We start from the raw sequence: 15835 nt of genomic DNA on the forward strand, positions 1-15835 counted from the left end.
TGTGTGTGTGTGTGTGTGTGTGTGTGTGTGTGTGTGTGTGTGTGTGTTGGCGTGGGGAAGTGCCCACACTTTAAGTAGAGAGACCCTACCTCCAGTCTCCACCCACTGTGAGGCCACCATTATTCTGTCCTTCAAGCTCTGGGAGGGTACAGGAGGAGTTCTGGGACAAGTTTTCTATGCCCAGTGAAACTGTAGGAACAGACCCTGAAGGTCCAGTCTTAACACTGCAACTATAGCAGTGACTAGCTACCTGGCCATGAGCTTGGGAATCTGGGGGAAATTTTGGTGGGAAAGAGCCAGGACTAATGAAAGCGGGTGTATCTGAGAGTAGACGTTTGTAGGCACTCGCTTCCATCAATCGTGATTCTAGAGATGGCGTGTCTCAAGGCAGTGATTTCTAAACTTCTTTGATTGTGTATCCACTGTGGTAAAAATCCTGTGCCTCCCCCTTTGTATTTATTTTTAAATTATATACATGTACTATTGATTCAATGTAGTAGATACATTTAAAACGTGCACAAAATAGAAATAAAATGTATATTTTAAAAAAGAAAAACAATATTTTGAAAATATTTTTATTTTATTTATTAACAGTAAAAAAGTACTAATTTCTCTCAGTAAAGAAAGATTATTATTCTTTATTTTATTGAAAATGCAATGTAATACAGTATGTTTTATTATTTTGAAAATCTTGGTTTAACACATCATTTGGGACAACAAAATCACATAGTGATAAAACATTTCTAAACATCCATTCTCAAATTTCTTCATTGCGTGAGTTTCTTTTAAAAAGGCAGTCAGTGCCTCACTTAGCTTTAAAATATCACTTTTAGCTTAAAAGGACCCATTAAGTATGTTCATTTCTTTCAGAAGATCAGCTATGCACCTGTATCCATCAGGGCTCAGTCAGAAAAAGAGAAACCACTGCAGGCTTTTCAAACAGAAAGGAACTGAGTGCAGGGCATTCAATTCAGTAGACGCTTCACGGCACTATTAGAAGAGCTGCAGGAGTTAAGGAAAGCTGCCACTAACGTTCAGCAGTTCAGAGTATTGGGAGGTTGCTGCTATCACCTAGGTCAGAAAAATACAGGTCCCCCCACTGCTGATCAGAGCTGGTCCCCAAGTGCTCACGTAGGGGCTGATAGATTACTTGGGAGCTACGGCAGAACTTTAAGTCTCCCATGGCCTGCCCGTTTTGCTAGGTGCTGCCAGAAGAAAAAATATCACTTTTTCCTCCCACCTACAAAATACCTCATGAATACATCTAGCAGAAAGAAATCACATCCAGAACCTTGAAGGCAAGGAGTTTGGGAATGTTTCCATAAATCTAGCCCCTGTAATACATAAGGATATGGGAATGAATGCTGGCTGCCAAAAACCAGACTGCAGACCACACAGCAGCATACTCCTCATACCCTCTTGTCATCACAGAGGAGGACAGCAAATGAGAAACACTTGCCTCTTTTGCAAAAGAAAAATAGGTAATTTTTAAGTTTGACAACTCTTGTAAATACTTTTCAGCAAGATAATCATTCCATCTGTGTAGTTTACAGATTTTTATGTCGTTTACTTCCCATTACATAGTAGTTTCTGCCATTTAAATGTCTTACTCTTAAGCAAATTAACCTTACTGATAACATCCTGTAGCATATAGACTGCAGTACATTATAATACTCAGAAGTAGAGGTGACTATTACCCAGCAAGCTGGACTTGCTAGATACAAGCAGAGAGCAATTTATTCCTCCTTCCACTGCTGCTTGTGGATTTCTTCCTCTCCGGCATGAAATCGTGGGTGGCTCACACAGCTTTCCTAGGAAATAACAGGACAGTTGGCTTTTTTTTTTTTCCTTTGGTTTTAAAAAAGTCCAGTCTGTTTAACATTAAAACTCCAAGCGTCATTGCTTAAGACCTCTCCCCATTGTCAGCTGAGGCTGCCACAGGGTGAAAAATGGGCAGTTAGGGCAGTAGGACACGTCCCACCTACTCTTCTGCTCTTCAAAGGCAACCTCTTCCTGGAACAAGCTAGACTTGTATAAACAGAAAGCAACTTTGTTTTCTCATGAGCGCCCCTACACACTTGCTGTAATGATTTGTTCTTATGGTTGGATGAAGTTTACAGCTTTACTCTTTTAGGTGACAAACAGGTTAAAGAGTTATCATGATCATTTTAAGAATAGTCTCTTTTTTCTAGGTATGAACAAGTCTCATCCAGGATCAGATCAAAACTTCAAATGTCAGTTAATTTAACATTTCTCTCCTCCTCCAGTCTGGAAATGTGAAGGAGAACGGGGGTCAGGATCAGTGTCATTTCTGTTTCTCACTACCTCCTGCCCCCTTGCTGGCTGCTCTTCCAGGCCTGTGGGCCGGTTACAGCAAGGGAAAGAAGAAAGAGGTAAGGTCTTACTTTGTTGGTAGAGATAAGCTGGTGTCCGTGTCCTCCGGGAGCAGCAGATTCCAGTGTTGCTTCTTTTTTTATAGGTTCTCAATAGTTTCTCCTTCTCTGGGGATCTCTCAGCTGTAGTTCCCTTGTAGGCCATGCCTTCTCTAGTTACTTAGAATTCCTGCCCCGGCCCCTTAGTTTCCAGGAGCCTCCCCTCCACTGAGGTCATTCCATCCGTCCAGGTGTTCCCTTTGGCTGGGTTCCTTCTTAAAATGACCAAATCTGGCTCCCTTTCTTGAGAACCACATCAGGCTCACAGGAACTCGGAAACTTTGGGAGTGTAAACCATTCCCATTGCAGCCTTCTCTCCTTTTCTGTCTTCTCCAGGAGCTAGCCACCTACTTCTCATTTGTCTTTAGACTTTTAGGAGTGAGTCAGACACCAGTTTCTGTGTCCCTCATACTCCACAGGATGTGTCACGCTCCCCCAATGGTCCTCTAGAAGCCTCCTCATTTGGCATGAGGTGAAGAGGAAGCACCTCCACCCTCTCCTGCTTGGGGAGCGGAATGGAAACGTCCAGCATACTGACAGCTGCTTCCAAAGGAATCTTCTCACATTCTCTCACAGAGCCTGAAGGTGGGTGCCGAGCTCTTCCTTCCCAGCACTGAGCCAGTGCTTCCCAGTATCTAGTTCACAATCTCTTAGCATGTGGTGCACAGGTGATCTAGCTCCTTTTCCCTTTAGAATGTGGATGGACTTGGCACCTACTGTTTTGTTCTCAGCCTTTGGGGTTTCTGGTGAAACTGACACAGAAAGATTCCCACTTTAGTAAATGAAGTTACCACTGTCAAACCCTCCTTTATGGAACTCCTGCTCTTTCAGCAGGACACCTGATGCACTGCAGGCAGCATGGGACAGTCTGACTTGTGAACTGGACTGTGTGAATGTACAGTTAATATAGAACTTTTTGATATTTACGTATTAATTATTAAGTATAATCTTATATTAATTATATTAAATTTTAATATTATGTGTTTATATAGAGATATAACTATTTTTATAGAACCTATATATAAGACTTTTGTTTTTTACATTATGGAAGATTAGATGTGCAGAGAAATCTCTCTCCATATAAAACACAAAGTCCTGGGTGAAATTTTAACAAACATAAAAATACATTTTTTTAAGTTTGACTGAGCTGACAGTAAAGGAAGCCAGAACAACCGAGGTCAGAAAAAAGGAGGTAAGTGAGCAATAAAAGCAACATTTGCCCTGAAGATATCTGCTCACTCCTGGTGGCCTACAGTCTAGATTTTAATTTGCCTCAGGCAGTCCAAAGGAAAGAAAGCCTCAGAGCAGCATGGTAGGAGGTCAGATCATAAACTCTTGCAAAATGATGGAGCCCCCAACAATTGACCTTATTGCTGGGAATGAAAAAAATATCCCTGACCTCACCAAGAGGAGACTTATCTGTCTCAACCTCAGCTCAGGGTTGGGTGGCAGGGTAGGGAACCTTCTACAAGAATTCTTAACCACCAGCAGTAACCACTCCAATACATTTGTGGCTAAAAGTCCTCCTGTCTGTGTGTCCTTGAAATCCTTAAGCTGAGCATTTAGTTTGAAGTGGTCCTGGGTTGGTAATGTTCCTAGAAGCCTGGAAGAAGCAAACTCAAATACTCTTTTAGAGGAACACACTTTAAAACAAGGCCTCAAAGAATGCCCAAAGCCAAAGTGCAGGGATATATAATAAAAAATCACCACACACATGCAGAAATAAGCCAGTATAAGCAAGTTAGTGGAAAACAATAAACTGTAGGATTGGACCTACAGTTTGGTTCAAGGTCTGACTCTGGTGCCTGGGACCTTGTGGGTCTGATGCTCCCAACCCACTAAGCATATGCTAGGGCCCTGACCTTGGCCTCTCCCCTTCGTATATATCACTAGCTGAGAAAGCTGCTAAACCCAAGAAAAAACAGGCTCACACCTGAAAATAATGAGATACTTGAGGAGTATAATCACAACAAAGAGACAATTAATGGAACATACCCTAATAGACAAATCAGAATGGAACAACACAGATCAAGAACTTAAAATAAGCATAATAAAGATCCTCACAAAGAGGCTAATAATAAGGAACAAGCAGTTACACAGAACCAAAGGGAAATATATATGAAACATGTAATAGCTGAACAAACCCAACAGACTGGATAAAAACAATGGCTAGCTAGCTGAAAAGTGAATAATAATCTAGATCAGCTCAAGGAATTTTCCTAGAAGGTACTAGAAAGAGATGGAAAATATGAAAGAACATTTAAGAGATAATAATAATGTCAATATCTGTACAATATGAATCACAGTAAGAGAGAAAATGGATTTAGGGAAGAGATATTTAAAGAAATCATAAGTAAGAACTTTAAAAAAATGAAAGATAAAAAGGACTCCATTTCAAAGATCTCATGGAGTACCAAATGGAATAAATATGGAAAAACCAAAACTTCGACACATTACAGTGAAATTTAAGAACATTAAAGACAAAAATAAAACTCTAAAAGCTTCTGGAGAGAAGAAGCAGATAGTTCACAAAAGAATAAGAATTAGATTGACATTAGTCTTCCTAAAAGACACTGGAGACAAAGAAAACAATGAAGTTATATATTCTAAGTGATGAAGGAAAATAACTTAGAATATTATACCCAGCTAAACTGTTACTTAAATGTAAGGATGGAAAGATGATACATTCAGACATACAAGGCCTTAGAAAGTTTACAGCACAAAGGGTCTCTTTGAAACCTCTCCTGCTAAGTGAAATAAGTCAGACAGAGAAAGACATATACTGTATAATATCACTTATATGTGGAATCTAAAAAATACGATTAACTACCATATGACCCAGCAATCCCACTACTGGGCATATACCCTGAGAAAACCATAATTCAAAAAGAGTCATGTACCAAAATGTTCATTGCAGCTCTATTTACAATAACCTGGAGATGGAAACAACCTAAGTGTCCATCATTGGATGAATGGATAAAGAAGATGTGGCACATATATACAGTGGAATATTACTCAGCCATAAAAAGAAATGAAATTGAACTATTTGTAATGAGTTGGATAGACCTAGAGTCTGTCATACAGAGTGAAGTAAGTCAGAAAGAGAAAGACAAATACCATATGCTAACACATATATATGGAATTTAAGAAAAAAAAATGTCATGAAGAACCTAGGGGTAAGACAGGAATAAAGACACAGACCTACTAGAGAATGGACTTGAGGATATGGGGAGGGGGAAGGGTAAGCTGTGACAAAGCGAGAGAGAGGCATGGACATATATACACTACCAAACGTAAGGTAGATAGCTAGTGGGAAGCAGCCGCATAGCACAGGGAGATCAGCTCGGTGCTTTGTGACCACCTGGAGGGGTGGGATAGGGAGGGTGGGAGGGAGGGAGACGCAAGAGGGAAGAGATATGGGAACATATGTATATGTATAACTGATTTATTTTGTTATAAAGCAGAAACTAACACACCATTGTAAAGCAATTATACTCCAATAAAGATGTAAAATAAATAAATAAAATACAACAAACTAGTGAATATAATAGAAAAGAAGATCACAGATATAGAGAACAAACTAGTGGTTAAAAATGGGGAGGGGAAATGGGGGAGAGGTAACATTAGGGGTAGGGGATTAAGAGGTACAAACTATTAGGTATAAAATAAGCTACAAGGATATATTGTACAACATGGGGAATATAGTCAATATTTTATAATAGTAATAAATGGGGTATAACCTTTAAAAATTATGAATCACTATATTGTACACTGTAACTTATATAATATTCTACATCAACTACACTTCAGTAAGAAAAATAATAAAAAATATAAACTATAAAAAAAGAAAGAAAACTCTCCTGGAAAAAGTACTTTTATATATTTAATATAGTAATATAAGTAAATTATACTTAATACACTACATACTTAATAAGCATATGAAAAGATGCCCAAAACCATTAGTCATTACGGAAATGCAAATCTAAAGGATGAGATATCACTTTATACCAACCAGGATAGCTATAACCAAAAAAAAAAAAAAAGGAAGATAACAAGTGCTGGTGAAGATGTAGAGAAATTTAACCTCTTATACATTGTTGGTGGAAATGTAAAATGATCCAGCTACTGTGGGAAACAGCTTGGTGGTTCCTCAAAAAATTAAACATAGAGTGACCATATGACCCAGGAATTCCACTCCTAGGTATACACCCAAAAGAACTGAAGACATATATCCTACAAAAACTTTTACACAAATGTTCATAGCAGCATTATTCATAATAATCAAAAAGTGGAAACAGCCCAAGTGTCCATACTAATGAATGGATAAATAAAAATATAATATATTCGTACAATGGAATATTATTCAGGATATAGATAGCTGGGATATTAAATTTAATATTAGGGCAAAAACACATCATAAAGAAAAATGAGCGACATTATATATTGGTGAAAAGAACAATAGATCAGAAAGATATAACTAAAAATAGAACTACCATACGACCCAGCAATCCCACTACTGGGCATATACCCTGAGAAAACCATAATTCAAAAAGAGTCATGTACCACAATGTTCATTACAGCTCTATTTACAACAGCCAGGACGGGGAAGCAACCTAAGTGTCCACTGACAGATGAATGGATAAAGAAGATGTGGCACATATATACAATGGAATATTACTCAGCCATAAAAAGAAACGAAATTGATTTATTTGTAGTGAGGTGGATGGACCTAGAGTCTGTCATACAGAGTGAAGTTAAGTCAGAAAGAGAAAAACAAATACCGTATGCTAACACATATATATGGAATCTTAAAAAAAAAAAAAAAAGTGGTTCTGAAGAACCTAGGGGCAGGACAGGAATAAAGATGCAGATGTAGAGAATGCACTTGAGGACACGGGGAGGGGGAAGGGTAAGCTGGGACGAAGTGAGAGACTGGCATGGACATATATTCACTACCAAATGTAAAATAGATAGCTAGTGGGAAGCAGCCGCATAGCACAGGGAGATCAGCTCGGTGCTTTGTGACCACCTAGAGGGGTGGGATAGGGAGGGTGGGAGGGAGACGCAAGAGGGAGGGAATATGAGGATATATGTGTATGTATAGCTGATTCACTTTGTTATAAAGCAGAAACTAACACACCATTGTAAAGCAATTATACTGCAATAAAGATGTTAAAAAATATATATATAACCAAAACTAACATAACATTGTAAATCAACTATATTTCAATTTAAAAAAAAGAAAAGATATAACCATAATGAACTCAATAAAACTCATGGTTCCTTGAAAAGCTAATAAGAACAAACCTCTGCCAAGACTGAATAAGAAAAAGGGAGACGATGCACATAAACAAAACAGAGAATGAGAACAGGAAAACAAATACAGATACAACAGAGTTTATAAGAATAAAAAATATTATGAATACATTTCTAAGAAATTTTCTGCAAGTGGGTTGATTGTACATAGGTGTTATAGGAAAAGCACTTGACATAATTCAAATCATACTTATGATCAAGATTTCCAGAAAATTAGGAATAGAATTTACTTAACTTCATAAAAACTATAAACCAGAAATATAGAATAAACGCTATACTTAATGGAGAAAATTTAGATATTTTCCCGTTAAAATAAGAAACAAAGATGGGAACTCCCTGGCAGTCCAGTGGTTAGGACTCAATGCTTTCACTGCCGTGGGCCCAGGTTCAATCCCTGGTCGGGGAACTAAGATCTCACAAGCCGTGCAGTGTGGCCAAAAAAAAAAAAAAAACAGAAAGAAGGAAACAAAGATGGCATTTTCACAACTACTGTCTGACATAGTACTTATTAAAGAGTCTAATACTCTAAAATAAGACATAAAAAGTGAAAAAAACTGGGAGAGATTAAACTGCCATTATTTGTAGAGTGTATGATTAACTCAGTTGAAAAGTTAATAAAATAATCAGACAAGTTATTAGAATAAGAGAGTACAGCAAAGTTGCTGGATACAAATGCAACTTGTGAAAATCAACAGCATTCCCCGATCCTAGCAAAAGTCACTAGAAAACATAATAGAGATTAACATACCATACTTAAAATCTACAACTATAAAGTACCTAGAAATCCATACACAAACAATACGTTTACAGAGAAAATTTAAAAGCTTTACTAGAAGACATGAAAGAGGATTTAAATAAATGGATATACCATGAATGAGGTAATTTAACATTAAAGATTCCATTCTTTGTAAACTACAAATTAAATTCAATCTTAATAAATATTTCAGCTAGATTTTTTGAATGGAACTTGAAGATTTTATTCTAAAATTTATATAGAAGAATAACAATTCACGATTAGTTGAGTGAACATGGAGGAACAAAGAGGGAGACTCTGCCTACTAAATATTAAGGGAGACTATAAGTCTATACTGGTATGGAAATAAAAAGAACAATGGAATGGAACTGAGCTCAGAATAGACCATTGCATATATGAGTATTTGACATATGATAAAAATGGCACCAAAAATTAACGGGAGAAATACTGACTTACTAAATGGTGCTGGGAAAAAACTGGCCCACTAAATGAAGAAAAATAAAGCTGGACCCCTACATTATACAAGGTACAATGGACAACAGATGGATTCTAAATGAAAAACCGAATATTCAAAGGAATGTAGGAGGATATCTTTGTGATCTAGGGGAAGGGAAATATTTCATAACAAACCCCTCAAAACATAAATTAGACAAAAACTGACTATTAAAAAAGGTTTTCTGGTCAATAATGGATGGCATAGGCAAAGTTAAAAAGACAGGTAATAGACTAAAATATCTGACATGTCTGAAACTGTTAAGAGATTATTATCACAACAAAAAGATGAAAATGCAATAGAATGAGAAGAGATGAACAGGCAATTCGCAAACTACCTATAGCTTTTCTCATGGTAATAAGGAATTGGAGACACCCTAGGTATCCACCTCTAGGAGGACGGATATGCAGAAAGTGGTGGACGCATCATATGAAATACTATGCAACACGTAGGATGTACAGAGAGCAACATGGACCAATATAAGTGAGAAAAGTAGAAAACAGCACAATTTATAGCACAGGACCATTTATATAAATTAAAATTGCATACACACAAAATAACACTAAAAGTTATAGAAGAAAGCATGCATGACAAGGGGCACATATTAAAAGAGTAAGGGTGGGTACCTTTGGGACAGAGGGTATGGGGACTAAGGAAGGAAGGAGAAACGTAATTTATAATAAAATGAGGGAATGAGATCTTGTATTAAGTGATGAAAACCATGTGCTATGGATTGAGGCACATGATTAGTGCATTGCTTTGCATTTGAGGTACAATAAAGCAGAAATAAACTATATACAACACATACTAACATACAGTTTGGAAATGCAGCAGCCAATTGGCTATGAAGGGAGAGGCAGTAGTTGTCAGAGGGCTACCTGTGAAACCTGACACTTCGAATGCCAGGGCAGAGACAGATGGCTGCCTCTTGGTGACACTGAATCAGTCGATAAAGCTTTACCTAAACTAGGTTTACCTCTAGACGGCTCACTTACATGAATCGAAAGATTCCCTTAACTGTTTTGTTTAAGACTTCATTTTTAGAGCAGTCTCCCTTTACTTTTTATGCCAGGGGTTTGACACCTGCAATGAAAGAATTTTAACTGATACTTATCCACTCCTGTACTTTTAAATATATATATTTCTTAAGATTTTTTGAAAACACTGGTTTCACTTCTATATTTGGGGAAATTAGGAGAGCAAGAGGAAGCACGAATTTAAGAAGAAAAAGGCAGAAAAGAGGCAGAATAATAGTAGCCACCATTCATTAGCTCTTCTTATGTGCTAGGCACTATGCTAGGTGCTTTCCATATCTTGTCTCTAATTCAACAACAAACCCCACCACTGGAAATTATCCCTGCAGAAATGAGGAAACAGGCTGAAAGGAGATCCACATCTTGTCTAAAGTGCCACAGCTTCATAATGGGGACCTGAGAACCCAAGTCTGTTTAATGTCAGCCTATTCTGCATGCCGTGTCACCCTACTAGAAAAACGATAGTGGGAAATAGTGAAAGGTCGACACAGGGACACAGAAGAGGTAACTATACACAGAGACAGAGAAAACAAGCCATGTCAAGGCACATACTGATGAGGAAGAGCAATCTTACTAGATGACACCTGCATCAGAGGGGCTGTCACTGTCCTTTGAAAAGCTCACGATCCCACCTGCAAGCTAACGCAACCCTTCGTGCACCTAGAAGCAGTTCTTTTACTTCCAATTTTCAAAACTGTTTTAGAAAAGATTTCTTTTCTCAAGTATTCCTCAAAGCTTTACATAGATATGAAGCGATGCCACAGACTCCAGACACCAACTCTCAGATCTGGAATGTTAGTCACTATCATCCATCACAAAACGAACTTTTGACTGTTGGTTTGACATGCGTACACAGACCGCAAATACCTACAGGATATCACAATGTGACCTGTGAGAGTTACCTAACTGCCCATTAACGGATACAATAAGTTATGGTACTGTAACTATGGAATACTATGAGCTGTCAAAAAGTACAAGACAGACCTCTATGTACTGTGTGGAATAATCTCCAAGATAATAGAGAAAAAAATGCTAGGTATGGTAGAGCAGATACGTACGCTAAATTTATGGCAAAAGGTCAGATGCATATTTATACTTTTAACTGGAGAAATTGGTAGCAGTGGTTGGTCTGAGGGAGGAAAATGGGGCCATGGGTAGGAAAGATGCTTTGCGTTCACTGTATAATCATGTATTTGGTACTTTTTTTCTTGTTAACTAAGTGCAAGAATAATCTTCCAGAAAAATCTTTACTTTAAATCAAGCAGTTCAGGTGTCTTCCTTCTAAGCCAGATCCAATTCTGGGATCTAGCAGGGTCTGAGTGGAAGAAATAAATTATTTTCTTTTCCCTCTCCCAGTGATGAGACAGCAAGAGGCTCCTTCCCATTTCTTTCCCCTTTTCCTCAACTAAGTCCACCTACTATTTCTTTAAAAAAAACCCAAAACCAAAAAACTTGCTCATGTTATCCATGTTCATTGAAAATACATTTAAGTAAAATGATAAAGATAAAAGCATTCATTTCACCAATCTTTATATTTTGGTGTGTATGTCCCTCCATATATGTTTTTCTGTGCCTATCTATGTGTATTAACACTTATAACTGCTCTTTTATTTAATACATGGACATCTTAATCATTTCTTCTGTTAAAACAATTTTGTTTAGTAGTAGTATTTTTATTTACTTAACCAATCCCCTCTAGCACGTTAGATTGGTTCAAACTTTTACTGTTATGAGCAACACAGATGAACACACTCGTACAGAAACCTCTGTACAAGGCCATTTTCCCCTTAGAATAAATTTGCAGAAGCAAAGTAGCTCCATCACCCATTTGTTAACTTCCGCCTTCGAGCTCCATCTACAGTTGTCGATTTTCGTAACTAGCCACACTCTTTTCTGTGCCAAAGCTAAGGTCTGAGACGGTTTCTTGACTACACAGACAAGTGTAAAACGTACTTCCTGCTTTGGAGTTTTCTATACTCCTTTGAACCAGCCCCCCTTCTGGACACCCGTCCTTCATTCAACTCTAGAGAACTGGTTGCATTTCTCTACCTGCTTACTTCTCGGCTCTCTAAACTGACTTGGTTATTCTGAAATCCTTAACTCCTTGGGCCATGTTTTTTCTTCTTAAAAACTTTAAAAATATATATACTATATAATAAATAATAAAACAGAACTAGTATGAATGATAATAAAAGCTAACATTTACCTAGTACTTACTATGTGTCATTGGGCTAAGTGCTTCACATGCCTTATATAATTTAATGTTAATTGAAGTTACATGAAAAAAAGTATTTCATGGTCAAATAAGCCTCAGGAAATTATGGGTTTAAAAAATCTGGTTTAACAATGGCACCTTTAATATGTTAACACACATTTACAAGATGGTGACAACATAGTTAAGTGTAGTCTTATTATTTAACTACAGATTTCTTGTTACTCTCAAGAACACACTTGCAAAACTGTCCTTAAATGTTACTAGTTTTTCATAAAAGCACTTGCAGCCTACCCTCCTCCCTGCACGAGGACCATGCCTTTTAAATTCTTCATCCTGATGACAATGCACTGAAAATACACTTAAGTACCACCACTCTTGTATTTGGGGGCTTATGTTATTTTCTGTATCTTCTATGCACATATACACTTATAAATGACAAAACCGTTCAATTTCTCTGACAAGTTGCTTTCTATCTTTTCATCCTTTTCCCACACTCTACCTGGATTTCTAAGGTTGAATTTTAAATTTTTTCTCTTAACAATATTTTTCCTAAAGAAGTCCTCCACGAGACTAAAAGATGCTCACCTATGCAACTAATTCCTGTATCTACAACTGCAAGCCTTGATCCTGGAGGCACACTCACACACACACACACCCTATAACCTGAAGGAAGAACCTGGTAAGCCTGCATTCCAGACTCCCACAGTCTGGCTTCTCCTACTCACCCCCGTGTCTACCTCATACCAGCCTGGCCTCCTTCCTGTTTGTTCCTGACTCCGCTCAAGATGCTCCCTTTTCCTCCTTCCCAGCCAAATCCCACTTATTCTTGGAGGCCCAGTTCAAATGCCATCAACTTGACAATTCTCCCCAGATCTTTCCAATCCAATCTCTCCCCTGCTCTGAACTCAAATGTCAGATGGCCATGGACCACACCTTTGTGATAAATTTTGATCTGTTGTCTTTTAACTTCTCATGTGATTGCAAACTGTAAATATATGGAGGGTGGGGACTATGCCCTTACTTCTGTATCCCACAGCACCGAGCACAGTGTGAAACAGGCAAGAGATACTCAACCACCACTGAAAGAATGAGATATTAAAATCCAAGTTAGTCCAATGATACAACAGACACAAGAATAATATGTACATTCCTCTTTATTTAATACAACAAACACATAACACATACAAAAAGAAAAAACACTCATGTAAAAGGCCCTGTCACAAAGGATAGACAGGAAAACATCTACACTGAATCAAATAAGGCTCCTGCTTTAAAACAGGGGTTTGCTTAGCTACACCTGGAATATGAGCAAGGCTGTTACGAAAAAAAAAAAAAGAAATCCCTGCACTGAAAGAGTATATCAATGGGGTCAATTTACTAAATTCACAGATCCACATTTAGGAATGTTCAAGTCCTCTCACATGTCCAAAATTCATCAGGATTTTATGAAATGTGATTTTTTTTTGGTTAAAAAAATTTACCTGTCTTTCTTTCTTCTTAGAAAATAGTGACAAGAGCTCTTTAAAAACTACAGACCAGCAAATCACCCAAAGTTTGGAAAGATTTACCACTGAAGTTCAAAAAGTGTGTAGAACTGAGAATTCAAAGGCAAGATGGCAGTGGGAAGAAGAATTTAACTTAGTCATTTCCTGGTCAATCACTAGGAAATGCAATGGAAACAGCTAGGCTCAGTGCAGGGTTCAGTAGCAGCAGTTTGTCCATATTCCTGCTCTCATTAGAGCCGGAAATTAAACAAGCACCAGTTCATCTCAAAAGAGCCTTATACAAACACACACACATACATACCCACACCCGTCCACATGTCGTCACCACCCCATTGTATTTAAATTTATTATTATTTTTTTTACTAAAATAATACAAAAAAGGGAGACAGGTATATTTACAAAAATCCATGGCTGGTACAGTACATAATTTTTAAGACACACTAAATGCTACAATCTTTCAGGTCCTGAGATTATTACAAATATCAACTCAAAGCTGTGTTCAGGTCCAGTTTTAAAGGAGGAAAAAAAATCCCAAAATATTAAGTCACACACTTATTTAAAATACAGTATATCCCTTCAAGTTAGCAAAAACACACCTCCCTATAAACAAATGCAGTACAGTAACCAGGGCCTTTCACCCGGAGGAGCAACAATTATGTAGGCTCCTTCCTTCAAGACTCGTTGTAAAACATGTTGGCATCTATATCAAGTGTGGAGGCGGCTAAAGTAAGAACATGATGTGTAACTGGAGGGAAGCTCCTCTACAGAGTGAACATTCACTGTATAAATAAGTCCTGTTTTTCCTTCTGTTACCAAACAAAAGTCTTTCCTTTATGAAAATTCATACCGCAAGGGTTGGAAATATGTGCTTAACCCAGACTAAAAATCAGAATCCTTATTTCCAATCATTTATAGTAAATAGGCCTGCAGTCCCACAATAAGTTTTACAACTGCAAATAAATTTTCTTGCTTGTAATAAAAGAGAAAACACTCATCACTTGGTTACCGTGGTAGATAACTTTGATTAACACATTATTTGGGGCACAAAATTTTCACCAGCCAGAGATTTCCTTTCCTTTTCTTTTAAGCTTTACAATGTTTAGCGAGCAACAAACAAGGGCAAGCTCCAGATTTACAGACTCTTCTTAAGAACAATTAGATATTTTTGATACATTCTCTAATATAGTTTTTCAATGACAGCCAACAAAAGAACAGTACAAAGCTTGAATCCTTTCTCTGGAGGCTGGCCAGGAAATTACGTATAGGTTGGAAACCTACCTCTACTGGTGAAAGGGCCCCTTGCTTATCTGAAGGTCTCAGAAGTATATGTAATTAATTATGTAACATAGCCAGGATTTTAAAAGTTGGCCAAACTTGGTCAACTTTCCGACTACCTATATAAAACAGTAATACATTTATCAACTGAGAATAACTTCTCTTTTAATGCCTCTGGCCAAAATTGGGGTAATTCTTGGTAATTTCACAGGTACAGGAAAGAAAACCCAATATGCGGGCACAGGGCACACTACCCCTGCAAACAGAATAGAGAAGCAAAAAAAGGAGGGAAGTTTATGGCCGCAAGGACAGAAAATATAATATAGCTGAGATGTGACAAATAAAGGGCAGGTTGTCACGTAGAAAAACATGCCACTTGGCTGGTCTTGGTTACTGCTGACTCCTAAATGTGCTTAGAGGGTAGATGGAGCTGTTAACTTCAAAAACAGAAGTATCTCCAAGTTATCTTAGGTAATAATCATCTTGTTTGTATTTCAATTAGGTTTCCATTAGTGCTTTATTACAAAATATTTTAAAACTAGATTAAAATAGAATTATATTATTATTGGCAAATGGGAGTAAATAACGTATAGAGAGTTTTCTGAGGAACGTAAAATTGGTACTAAGGATTCATATGGCCTCTCTGACTCAGACCTTTGCAAAGTAGGTTTATTCCAGGGGAAGTAATGAAAATAAGCAAGGCAGAGTATTATGTGAAATAAGAGGCCTAAAAAAGGTCTGTGTCTCTTCTGAATAATCTTGAAAAGTATTGAGGAAGCCATGCAATGTAGCTGCTACTACATTATATAGT

The 15835-nt window shown here is 37.5% G+C and overlaps 1 protein-coding gene across 2 annotated transcripts in view; it reads right to left on the bottom strand.

Moving 5' to 3' along the window:
• Positions 1–561: 561 nt before the first annotated feature.
• UBN2 (ubinuclein 2) overlaps positions 562–15835 on the bottom strand; it is an 89478-nt gene continuing 74204 nt past the window's right edge. For both annotated transcript variants that reach the window (XR_003431860.1, XM_027101772.1), the window contains one exon: positions 562–3184. Coding sequence is in view for 1 of the 2 variants with exons in the window: in XM_027101772.1 (XP_026957573.1) it covers positions 3146–3184 (39 nt within the window). In the remaining variant the exon portion in view is untranslated. The remainder of the gene's footprint in view (positions 3185–15835) is intronic.

The sequence above is a fragment of the Aethalodelphis obliquidens genome, unplaced genomic scaffold (assembly GCF_003676395.1).
Source record: "Aethalodelphis obliquidens isolate GAN/ISIS:26980383/991018 unplaced genomic scaffold, ASM367639v1 scaffold5, whole genome shotgun sequence".
Classification (NCBI taxonomy): Eukaryota; Metazoa; Chordata; class Mammalia; order Artiodactyla; family Delphinidae; genus Aethalodelphis; species Aethalodelphis obliquidens.